This window comes from Borostomias antarcticus (genome assembly GCF_949987555.1).
Source record: "Borostomias antarcticus genome assembly, chromosome: 26".
Lineage (NCBI taxonomy): Eukaryota > Metazoa > Chordata > Actinopteri > Stomiiformes > Stomiidae > Borostomias > Borostomias antarcticus.
Genome location: NC_140259.1, coordinates 11550723 through 11563735, shown reverse-complemented (window position 1 = coordinate 11563735; position 13013 = coordinate 11550723). Strand labels below are relative to the sequence as shown.

The following is a 13013-nucleotide window of genomic DNA, read 5'->3' as shown; positions in this document are numbered from 1 at the left end:
GATACCGTGAATGTCATGGTATATTAATAACCCAGGTTTTTCTTCTCAATTTAAATGTTATTTGCAGTTACGTAGACATCACTAACCACATACCAGATTGGTATTACCCTAGACAAGTAAATGTAAGGCATTGGAAATACTACTGTAGATGTGAGCTTCATGCTGAGGTTTCTGCTCAATGTTCAAGTTCAAATACAAGTTATACAACTGGTAGTTCCGACCTCGCAATCTGATTGGTTAAGAGCCTTTGTAAAATACACAATATACCAAAGGGACACTTGCAACTGTTCAGAAAGTGCTGACACAGTTCACAGGAGATCTTTTTGATAACTTAAATATTTTACCAGGGAGAAAACCCCATAGGAAATGCTTGGTTAAGGGAAAATATGGGCTCATTTTCCTTTGGCTAACATTGGTATGCATCTCACAGTGCAAACATTTAATCTCAACCACAATCATAGAGTGTTTGTTCCATTTCCTAGTAATAATATATCTGTGCCAATAAATTAAAGAAGAATCAAGAGGTTTTGGGGTAAATGAAAACCACGCTCTCCCAAACCTTTCCTGTTTTTCTGTTCACAGGCCTGGCTCTTCTGAAGCAGCCAGTGTAAGTTCAGTACATGTCTGCATAGGTTTCAACTTAAATGCCCATGCTTAGCAAACTCACACAAATACAGTGACTACTGTGCAGTTAGTCATATTTACAGCCCCCTTGGACCTTTTCCACATTTTAGGGTATTACAAAATGGAATCAAAATGGATATGGTTGTTTTTTTTGTCACTGATAAACAGAACATGAAAAGGGGGGGGGGTCTCAATCAGCTTTGCATATCTGGATGCAAGTTGCCAATTCTTTGCAAAATTGTTCAAAAAATGTTGGTGTTGAACCTGGTTTTGCTGAGTAGTTTTTTCTCTCTGCTGTTTGTTGTAGCTTGGGGGCACCTCTTCAAAATGTAGGAGGGTGCCCCGTGATGTCGCTTGAACATTTTCAGATATTAATTATGTATTATTATTATTACTATTATTACGTTATGAAAATGCACAATGGATATTACCAGGCACCCTCCTGTAGTCTGAAGAGGTACCCCCCAAGCTACAACAATCAGCAGAGAAAAAAAATTTAACCGGCAAAACAAACTTCATCAAAATAGCCGGCTGAGACTCCCAGACTACAAGCTCCATCAAGTTGGATGGGTGCCGTTGGTGAACAGCAATTTTTAAGTCTTGCTACAGATTCTCAATTTGACTGATGTCTGGGTTTTGACTGGGCCATTCCAGGATATTGGTTTTTAAGCCACTCCAGTGTGGCTTTGGCTGTATGTTTGGGGTCATTGTCCTACTGGAAAATGAATGATCTCCCAAGTCCCGGTCTCTTGTAGACTATAGGATTATAGAGTACTTTCTGTTTATCAGTGACAAAACCCCTAAATTAAATCAATTTTGATTCCATGTTGGAAGACAATAAAATGTGTTAAAAGTCCAAGGTGGGTGAATACTTTTTATAGGAAGAGCAATGAGTCTGGCATGGTGAGACTATAGAACCTGTAACTGCCACCTTCAAATCGGGGGGATCATGTATAAATAGTTCGGTAAATGTTTACATTAATCCAATATGAATGACAATACCTTTCTTGTCTTCACTTTCACATTGAAGTCATTATATTATTTAAAAGTCCTGGAGTACAGTGCCAAAACAACAAAAACAATTTCCCTTTCCTTTAGCCTGCGCAGGGCACGGTGAATCAGAAACAACAAAAACAACTTCCCAGTCCTTTAACCTGCGCAGGGCACGGTGAATCAGAAAGCATCTCTTTAACCTGCGCAGGGCACGGTGAATCAGAAAGCATCTCTTTAACCTGCGCAGGGCACGGTGAATCAGAAAGCATCTCTTTAACCTGCGCAGGGCACGGTGAATCAGAAAGCATCTCTTTAACCTGCGCAGGGCACGGTGAATCAGTGAATCAGAAAGCATCTCTCAGCCAGGGAGGGACTCACCTCATCAGGTTCTCCATGGACTGCTCTTTGACTTTGATGTCTGGAGAGGAAGCGGAATGAAATAAATACCATTTCTTAACAAAGAATGCTCAGACTGGTCAAGTTTGTAGTTAAAATATGCTTGTTTCAGTGGCCATCTCCTATACACTTCTGTATATTTATAGTAGCAAAAGCTGTTTTATGCCATCAAGATGATGCAAAGCTCATATGGAATCCGTTTCATTCACATTTATTTTCTTTAACCTTCGTTTATACAGGTTAGTCCTTGAGATAATACTGTATGTCTGTGCGTATGTACTGTATATCATAATCCCAGTCATAATGGATAAATTGTAACTATACATCAGTACAAATCCGGCAATAAAACCACTCAACATTGTAGGGTCTCTTTCTCATGTACAGTACAGTACATGCTGTCTGCTAGAGAAGGACAGGTGACCCAATGGGGAGAGGCTCATGAACTGTGCTGAGCCTGCGGTTCACTGGCTGATTGTCTTTGATGTGTCTTTTTCTACAAACCAGGGATATGGTAGTGACTAAGACTACTGCAGGCTATCTCCCTGATTTGTTATTCAATAATGTGGTTAATATTGCACGCACTGGCACGTGTACACACTCTCGCACACGTACACACTCTCGCACACGTACACACTCTCGCACACGTACACACTCTCGCACTCTCCCCCAGCTGAGCCCACACCTGGGGGCACATTCGGGACTTTGTTATAGACAAAGGAATTGACCCCAAATGTGCAGTCCCCACTTGAACTAGTATCCATTACTTCAAATTACAAGGATATCCTTGTCCTGCAAGGCGGAGAAGGCCCCTCCCCCTGAGTCTAAACCAAAAATCTAAGCAGCGCTCAAATCAAACTGGGTTACGAGCCTTTGGACCATCTGCCCCTGCGGCGCCCTCCCAGACGCCCTCTCATTACACAAACACATTTGCCTGACTGCTATTGTGGTCGAGATTGAGAGCAGTTTAATATGCACCCATGGGATGATACACTTGGGAAAAGGACTGTTTGTAGTTTCAGCACAGACGGCCGTGGGGGGGGCTTGGCTCGGCTCCCTGGAGTCAAATGTGAAGGTTTGATTAATGGGACAGGGGTAGGGGCAGGCTAGTCTTCAAACACACACACACACGTTATTCGTCAAAATCTGAGAATAGGGAAATCCTATCAAAAACACTCACCAAGCAGACAGAGGGTGTGCATCCCCATGTCTCGGTTCTTCTTGATTTTATCATAGAAGCTCTCTGGTCTCCAGGTGTCAGTCCAGAATACAATAGACACGGTTTCTCCAAAGTTGTACAGCTGTTAAAAAGATGTGTATAACAAAGTATGGTTAATTCGATTAGAAATCTAAATGCAGGTGCACTTGATGTGTCTAAATGGGTGACTATTTTGTGGATTTGTAGTTTGTAGTTGTAGTTTGTAGTTCTCCTGTGAGTTTTGGTAGCTGAATGCTGCTTAAGACTGATTAGCAGCAAGTGCCCCAAGGTGTTTCCTGTTATTCACAGGGCAACATCACATGGTGCCCAGTGTCTGAAAACACTGCAGAGCCCTCTGTGCTACTCTACCACTAAGATTACCCTAACCCTAACCCTAACACATGCAGCACAGCAGTGGCAAAACATGAACACCTCCCAAGAAAACAAAAACATGCCAGTTTCACATACCAATGCTACTTGGATTCCTATTAATCAGTTATTTTTGAACTACTGTGCTCTCGCTTGTCTAGTCTCACTTAGATATGTCTAGGTAATATTCAAAGATGAGACAATTACAGGAAATATCTGAAATAAGTGTCACAGGACAGTCTAATATAGACCACAGGACAAGTAAAAGGACACAGCCATGTATAGAATATGTCCCACATCAGTCACTCTGGGGCAACTTACCCTACAAAACTGGGCCCAGCCTTAAGCATAGCACACTATTCATTACAATGTGATGTATGATTTTAAAAGTGATAGCCCAATACTGAAAAAATGTACTTGCAATGTAATCCCATGCTGATATTTATTTTTTGCCTTTTTAGACATTCTAGCACAAAAGGAAATTATTTGAAATCAAAATAGCCAAAAAGAAGCATACATAGCTTTATTCAGAACCACAATTTATCCAGCGAGATGCATCAGTCATACTGTAGACCTTTCTTATTTGCAAGTGCACTGATTGCGGTGCCAATCTCCCCTCTTTAGTCATTGTAGGCTATCCTTGGCATCTACAGGTATTCATTTTCTAAAGCCAACTGTTTACAAAACCTGTGTATCTGATTGGTGCCAGCGCTGCTGTGATAACAATATTATAGTCTAACTGCTCACCTTATGTATGTATGTATGTATGTATCCATTAATTTAAACAAGTTCCCTTTCTTTCCCAACCACCATCTCATCTACTTCGTGCTGCTGCATTTAGGGTTAGGGTTTGTTTTATTACAAAATAAAGTCCACCCATTCACCCAACTTCATCCTCAAGCGCAGCTAGATAGAGAAGGCCTGCCTTATGTAACCAGGTGAAAACTGGTTCTCCTGAGTCCTCGAGTAGGTAGCAAGCTGTTGGTTAAACTCACTCCCCAGTATAGACCCGGGTTCGAAACCCACCGCAGCCACCAGTGTAACCCATATGTTTCGGCATGCCCTGGGTGGGAATCGAACCCCGGTCTCCCGCGTGACAGACACCGTTTTAACCAGCTGCGCCAATGAAAAGCTAGCTCTTCATTGGTGCGGGTGGACGGTATTTATACTGGGGGGGAGTGAGTTTAACCAACAGCTCACTACCTACTTGAGAACCAGTTTTCACTCGGTTACACTTACTTGGTTCACCACATCATCGGGTCGTCCACAGACGGGCCTTCCATCTTCCTAAGTTCCTCTTTTCATTTTTTCCAGTCATCAAAACTCCATATCCAATTCCTATTTAGATTTTTGATCAATGACTCACACGCGAACAAACCAATTATTAGGCTTTTGTTCAATGATTACAGATTAGCAGGGCTCAACGCTAAGGTTTTTTTTCACTTGCTCGGTCGGGCAAGTGGGTCAGAAATCTACTGGCCGAAAGTAATTTTTTACTGGCCAGTCAGTTATATTTTAACATGCCTGACGTAGCAGTTTACTGGCCCTGGGCCATCAGGCAACCATTATTGTTGAGCCCTGGATTAGGATTGCTGACATAAACCCATTCAATAGCCTACCTCAGCTATAACATGAGGGAATGGATGGACATGAAATAAACTGATCATAAGGACTATATATTGGAACATTTGGACTGAAATACGTTATTGAATAGAGATATTATTGAAAAAGAAAAGGGCAGGAGTGCTGGGAAGTTCAGACAGGTGTGATAAAGGAATTATTTGGTTGGGAACACAAACTGAGCTGGGGAGCCTAGTATAGCGCCATATCTCAATAAAGGCTTTTTAACTTTTTGCCAGTTACTTTTTTTTGAAGAGAGAATATTATTATTTGAAGTGTCTACTCTTGTTTGGGTTATGATTTGAAATGTCTACTTTTTGGGGAACCTGTAGGTTAAACATTGAATACAGTTTAAGTTATATCCTACATTATTATCCGCTTGCTGTTTTTTGCATGACCCCTGTTATTCTTATTTACACATTTATATTAACTATAGTATCCGCTAAGATTGGCTACTATACAGCTGAACTCGTAAATCACCTGTTTGTTTTAATGTGAAGTGAACACACCGTTAGAGTGTAGTTCTATTCCTTTCGTTTTTACAAAAGCCTCCGGATCTGCATATTACATTAGAACGCAGCTCCGGATTTCGAACTCCAAAACGTAGCTCCGGATTTCGAACTCCAAAACGTAGCTCCGGATTTCGAACTCCAAAACGTAGCTCCGGCCGCATCGATCCGCCTCCAGGTTGGAGCTTCGTTTTGGCCGTGGTCGTGTAATCGGGGTCTGAGCTAACAGACCCCCCACCCCCCACCTAACCATCAGAGGCAGAGTCCGACAGCTGGGCCCCTGGGCTCACAATACCCCCATCTGACGGGTCAATGCAGGGACACGTTATAGATGGGACTGGCTGGGCCTTGTATTCGTGATTGGCGCTGCTCTTCTGCCTCAGTTCATAAACTCCACAATGATATTCATTGCCTATACCGATTTTGGACTTTGATTACTTTCATGGGACACTATGTTCAGTGAGGGTGGATTCAAGGACCAGATGTGATACTGTTTGATGACCTCCTTAAAGGGGTAGTGTGCTATTTTGGACATTTACTTCTATTTGTGGTCTGTCTACCATGAACCTGAAACATAGAGACCATAATTTCACTGATCATTCCAGTATTGAGTTAGCTGCTGGTTTTTCTGCAGGCTCTCACTGGGCTATAATGGAAGTCAATGGGGCACACACAAATGCACTGAAAAACTATGATAAATGTGCTTGTCAGAGATGGGAAGCACAGGGTGTAATCTTCCAGCGTCCAGTCTCAGTATGTTCTCCTGTGAAATGTATCACAATTAGAATATTCTAAGTGTTTGGCATGACTTGCACCTAGTCCTCCTTGGGGGCAGAGAAAATAGACGGCAGGGGGACGCTTATGTCCAAGCCATGCCAAACATGTAAAAATATTCAGATTGCGATACATTTCACAGGAGAGCATAATGAGACCAGTAAGATTACACCTGTTTCGCAAAAGCACATTTATCATAGTTTTTCCAACACATTTACGGGTGCCTTATTGATTTCCATTATAGCCCAGTGAGAGCCTACAGAAAAACTGCAGCTAGCTCAATACTGGAACAGTGAATCAGTGAAATTATGGTCTCTATGTTTCAGGTTCATGGTAGACAGACCAGAAATAGGGCTAAATGTCCTAAATAGCAAACTAGCCCTTTAACAAATGTTCCTAGATTTTGAATAGAATGGTAAGTTCTCTTCTTACTATAGTTTCTGTGTAGACCTACCTGGAGCCCACAGCAACCGACTGCGTTCATAATGGAGGCATTATGGATGACCCGGTATGGTATCCCAGCATTCACTGCTCTCAAGACCAAATCACTGTGTGTGGTGGCACTGAAGCAGAGGCAGAGTTAAACATGTTAAACAAAAAGCTGAACATCAAAAATAAAAATACAAGGGTTCATGGTTCTATTGAAACTTGAGTGACAATACTTTTTGCACTATTCATTGATTTCCAAAGGGCCCAGACATCTTCCTCTGGGCAGCATGATTCATTGTCCATTATACAACGGGTAGTTCCAGTCCTTGATTCTGATTGGCTGGAAGCCGTTGTAAAATATTCATAGCTTTCTATCCTATTGTAGCTAATGTGGGAACATTATTACCATATATAGGATGTCATATATAGAATCTTTCAATACTTTCTGAACATTGCACTTAGTGCCCGATGCTGCGCTTGTTGATGGCTGTTTGTCATAAATGAAACAAGTTTTAAAATGATTTGCGAGGTATATCTCTAGCTAGCTACATAAAGCAACTAGCTCATATTGTTCTGTTAATAATTGGTGAAAAAAACTTTCACAAAAAACAAATTTGTTCATTAATCTAGCTAACACTAAGCGCGCTTTCACACCTAAAGTTTTAGCTCAATGATATCATGGCGGAGGTGAGATAACCGAAGCGAAACATCACGGAGGAAGCCAGAAAAAGAAAAAGACAATCTGATAACGTTACGACAGTACGACAGTGCACTTACTCGCAGAGCCTGTTGGAGCGCAGTTCTGAGAAAACCAGAGAAAACGCTATGCATTGCTTTAAATAATTAATGTCATTTTCTGTTGCTGTGCATTTATTTTGTGAAATCTTACCATCCGCTTTGCGTCGTGCCTAACAATGCCCCCTAGCTGTTATAAAATCACTGTAACCCACGGCCTCTCATGGTTTATTGCTTATTTTTTTAAATGGGCTACAAAATTGACCTGAATAGAACTCACGGTCTCAAATATCATTAACTTCATTTCATTTCCAAGGAAACATGAAGAAAGTTGGAGAATTACACTGGCCCTCTCTCCTCCATACCCTATCGGTCAGTGGTTTTGCGGTGGAACTTTGTATAGCCAAATATTCTGCTGATCTTGACTTTCCAGTAACATTTAATTAGCTCTCGCAGATGGCTGTGCAGTAACACAAAACAGTGAATCTTTCCAGAAGCTTTTTTGTATTTATATGGGACTGAGGACCGTGTTGGTCACACTACATACCTCCCAAAACTGCCCCTATCATACACAGTACAGCTGCAAAAACCATGAGCTGCTGTGTGTTACCGCCATACCAAACATATTAGGTGATAAGACACTGTAATGAATACTTTTTCTATTTCAATAACCTCTCATTACATTTGGATGAAACATACTGGGACTAAAACATTTTGTAAATAGAGGTTAGATGGTCCCATTGCATCCTGAGACACTCAAATATTGTATTTCAAATATATGCATTATATGCTTTTTAGGAAAGCATCAACTAATTCACTATATTCTCAAATGTTGAAGTGGGAATGAATTGGGAGTCATGAGTCCTTTTCCAATCACAGGTTGTCCTTAAAAAAGGCTATGTGATGATAATAAAGCGATATGGCATGAGAACCTGTGCCAATCATGAATATTGTCACAGCTAGACACTAATCTTAAGATTAGTTTTTAATGTTTTTACTGGATGGTATGGGGTGTCCTTCCTCTGAATTCATTTGGTTACAAAGGAAGAGTAGCCTTGTGAGACCATCCTGATTTTGCGAGCTCACATTCTGTTTCTCTCGCAAATCAGTCTGGATACTCTCCATAGACATCAGTTTGTGCCAGATCAGAAAACGATCTTGCCATTCAGGGCTTGTTCTGAGGAATTTTAAATACAAACAGCTATGCTGGCCAGGTTTAGGTGTGACGACAGCGAGTAGCGGTTGAAGTTAGCGTGTGATAGATGGTTCAACCAATCACCTGCAAAGAATTTGTATTTGAAAGTGCCTGCCCTATTCCAAACAGTTTCCAACTGAGAATTCGCAGATGACTATGCGCAGCAAACCATCTGGCGCATCAGGTTGAAGCAACTGAGTGAGAAGTGCACTGACTAAGCTAGCAACATTATGTTAGAAAAGATGTACAATTAACGTGTCATTCCATAGTGTCATTCATTTTGACACTGCTGTTAGAGGTGCAGTTACTGAAGTAGCTGTCGGCGGAGGTGATCTTCCGTTTCACTGGGGAGATTTTGAGCTACTGTTCCTCCGTTCCAACGATTCCTGTTGTGCAGAGACAGCCGAAAGCAGCTCTGGAGAGGCTCTCTAATCTCTGACCACTGACCCACAGGATTGCTCTTGCTTCTCAGGTGCTGGACTGCCGTGCTCCAACAGTGCCAGCCCCATAGCTAGCAGGCTGGGCAATGGGCACTTAGGAGTCTTCAAAAGACCTTTGGGATAAAGCTGTTGAAAGGCATAGATCTCAGTACAAAAGTACTTCAAAAACCTGGAATACTAGAGCACAGTTAACACAATCGAGAAGTGGAAGTTGTATGGCACCACCAAGATGATGCCTAGACCAGACTGTAAAAACTGCAAGGAGGAAAATCAACAAAGAGAATTAACATCCCTCCATGCACTCCATGATGCTGGCATGGATATGGTAAGCTGGCAATAAGGAAGCCATTACTCAAAAACCCACCTTGAATCCCATTTGAGGTGAGCAAAAAAGCTTTTCAGAGATTCCAAAGCCATGTGAGAAAGCGTTCTGTGGGCTGACGAAACCAAGATGGAACGTATTGGCCTAAATGCAAAAAAGTAATGTTTGGTGAAACCCAACACAGTACATAACTCCAATAACACCTTCCCACTGTGAAGCATGGGGGCGTGTCTCAAGTGCAGAAACGGGGTTCTTGTCGGAGCAGGAGGGAAGTAAAATAAAGAGAGATCCTAGAGAAAAACGTGCTGCTTAGATGGAAGCTCGCCTTTCAGAATGATAACGCCCACAGGCGTTCATAGACATCGTATTTACATGAGAATTTGCTTTAGGATCATGCAGAGGCCGGACGGAAGGCGAGCTTTAGGACCATGTGGAGTATGAATGACATTTTGACGTCATTACCATTTACCAAAATACTCAATTATTTTCAACAATGGACTAAATGTGGAATCTCATTTTGCTCTATAGCCTACGAAAATAAAAAATAAAAACATTATTTTCAACAATGCTTTATTTAGGGCCTACATTTCATGAATTCCAACAACATTTGCCCTTACTTATGCTTTTTCAACAATGTAGGCCTGGCCCTCCAAAATACGCATGACGTTATTTACGCCTTTTCAACAATATCCCGCCAAAATAATATAGCCTGTGTCTGTGGCACAGTAGACAATATAATGATAGGGCCGAACAGGGTAAACTTGTTTGGTCGACCTATTCATTCATTCAGCCTTTTGGATATATCAGCCATCACCAACAGGTGTAGGCAACCAGTTTGAGCCTGCGCAGCCTTTGTAGTATATTACGGCATTTGTTTACTATCTCACGCGTCGCTAGCCAATCGAATCTGTGTTCACTGCCTGACGTTACCCAGTCTACATGTGACAGCCTAGCTGTCGTTAACCTTACTGTAATCAGAGCGATTCCTTGCTAATATTAGTTGGACACTGCATGACCAGAGAAACGTAACGAAAAACGAAGAGGGAAGTGAGATAATATAAGACAGAAGTAACGTCAGCCTATACATGCCGTGCTCTAAAATAAGAAAATAGATGTTGAAAATAGGGCGTTCCATCAAGTGGACCGAGTTTTATATTCATTCTCCCCACGGGTAGCTCTCATATGTTCAGAGAAATGTAGCCTACTTTATTTGATTTTAAAGTAAGTTGGGGACCATACAGTACAACTGAAGTCAACAATATTTTAACTTCCATGCGTATTTCACAGTAACATACCTGCTGCTATACAACAATTTGATAGGAATATGCAAGGAAACAAATCTGTGTTGAGGGCATAAAAAACGCACGCATCACCACCGGACCCTGGCTTGAGGCCATTTTGTCGAACTGGACCTCTTACAACTTTACTTGATTACCCCTGGGATATATTATCTGCCTCGCCTATACCAATAGGCTATAGACTGCGTAACTTATTGTTGTTAAAGACAGTAAAACATATCCCAATAATTTAAGAGGCAATGTTTTCTAGCCTACATGATTTATTTTTTTACACACAGAACTGTGTTGTTGAAATCGTTTTCAAATTTATGCAAATTAAGAGTGAAACAGTACATTAGTTGATGGCATCACTTACCCAAAGGGGTCACCCACCACTAAGAATGCCACATCACTGACATCCGCCCCGGTGAGGATCTCATCTGCTTCCTGCTCCACCATATCCCTGTCGGCCAGGATGAGCTCCCGTCCATAGAACTCCTCCTGAGGCCAGAACACAAATGATTCAGTTACAGTTAGCACTGCAGATCTGAGAGCACCTGACGGGTAGGCCTTTACAATCACTGAGTCTTAAAAGGGCTACATATAATATTATTTCAAGGGCTACATGTAATTTTAGTTCAATTACATTAATAAACAAATCTACAAAGTTAAATCTACAAGGTTTGTGAATTAAATACATGTAAATGGTAAATGGGCTGCACTAATGGCGTCTTTATCCAAAGCGCTTTACAATGGCCTCTCATTCACCTATTCACACACACATTCACACACCAAGGCGGCTGCTTCCCTGCAAGGTGCTAGCCTGCTCATTGGGAGCAAGGCCCCGACATGACAAAAGACATCTACAGGAATGCATGGTGAGCATTAGATTTGAAATTTGCCGCCCGGAATAGTCAGGTCATCCTTTTCTATATCCTTATATACGTGACCCCAGATTAGAGGAGCGACAGCATATCTCTGGGGTCACATCGGCGGGGCTAGTCTGGCTCAACAGATGTAGGTTTTGGCAATAAACCTTGTCATTCGTTGTCACACTGCCCAATCAGTGGCGAGTCTGGCGACACAAATTAATCTGATTCTGCCGAGAGATTCTCTCGGCACCAATCAGATTCGATCCAGACTATTTTGCGGACTGTGATTGGTTTAAAGAAATACTGTGCCCCCCCCCCCCCCCCCTATTGTAGAATGGTAATATGTCCAGCCAGACCTGTCTCCGGCGCTGGCACAGCATAAACGAAGTGTGGAGATAGATCTGGCTGGCTATGCGAGACTACATCGGTGCTAGTGTGAAGTCAGACTTGAGAGGTCTAAGCCCATCGTCTGACTTACACTGCTGAGGCTAGCCAGTGAACATACTGCGCAGAGAGCATACTGTATGGAGGTGCTGTGTGACCACCATGTTAACCTTGATTAATACTCTGATGTTAGTTACAATACTATCAGATCTCCATCACAGAAATAGCAATGCAACGCTCAGACATCTTCTTTTGACCCAATTATACAGTTATACATTGTATCTAGAGTTATAACCTATAACTGGGTCATTCATTAAACAATAACAATTAGGTAGCTACATCCGGGAATCAGCTGAGAGCAGACACGCGCTGACCAGCTGATCTTGTCATTCAAGTGTAGTGTAGCTACGCAAAACATATAGTGTACATTTCGTGGTAATGGCAGAAACTGAAGCGGTTTAGCAGTACAACCTACCAGTGCATCCTTCCCCACTGTCAACATGGACGTGTAGGCTTCCAGATACACTCGAGTGCATTGTTTTACTATTTCTAGTCCCTTTACGGTGATGTCTTTAGCATCTCCCAATCCAAGCCCGACTAAGTACAACATCGCATAGAATAAATAGCACCGTGTAATGTAAGCTTACAGTAGTTTTTACGTAGTTTTACAACTAGGTTGCAGGCTAGCGTCGCAGGTAGCTAACCGTATAGGCTAACAACTAGCAACTGTTAGTGCAGCACACATTAGTTACTGCGGTGGCTATAACATAACAGACCAAATTATTTCGCTATGAGGATTCAATACAAGCTAGAAAGTACAGTACGCCTGAAACTGTTGGCTGGGCGATTCACACCGCAGTCAGTCAGCAAACCCCTCAC

The 13013-nt window shown here is 42.0% G+C and overlaps 1 protein-coding gene across 2 annotated transcripts in view; it reads right to left on the bottom strand.

Moving 5' to 3' along the window:
• Positions 1-13013, bottom strand: part of dph5 (diphthamide biosynthesis 5) — a 22467-nt gene extending 9454 nt beyond the window's left edge. For both annotated transcript variants that reach the window (XM_084459024.1, XM_084459023.1), the window contains exons 1-5: positions 12610-13013; positions 11255-11379; positions 6935-7043; positions 3191-3311; positions 1996-2035 (exon numbers count right to left, since the gene is read on the bottom strand). In XM_084459024.1, the coding sequence (XP_084315150.1) occupies positions 1996-2035; positions 3191-3311; positions 6935-7043; positions 11255-11379; positions 12610-12744 (530 nt within the window). In that variant the 5' untranslated portion in view covers positions 12745-13013. The remainder of the gene's footprint in view (positions 1-1995; positions 2036-3190; positions 3312-6934; positions 7044-11254; positions 11380-12609) is intronic.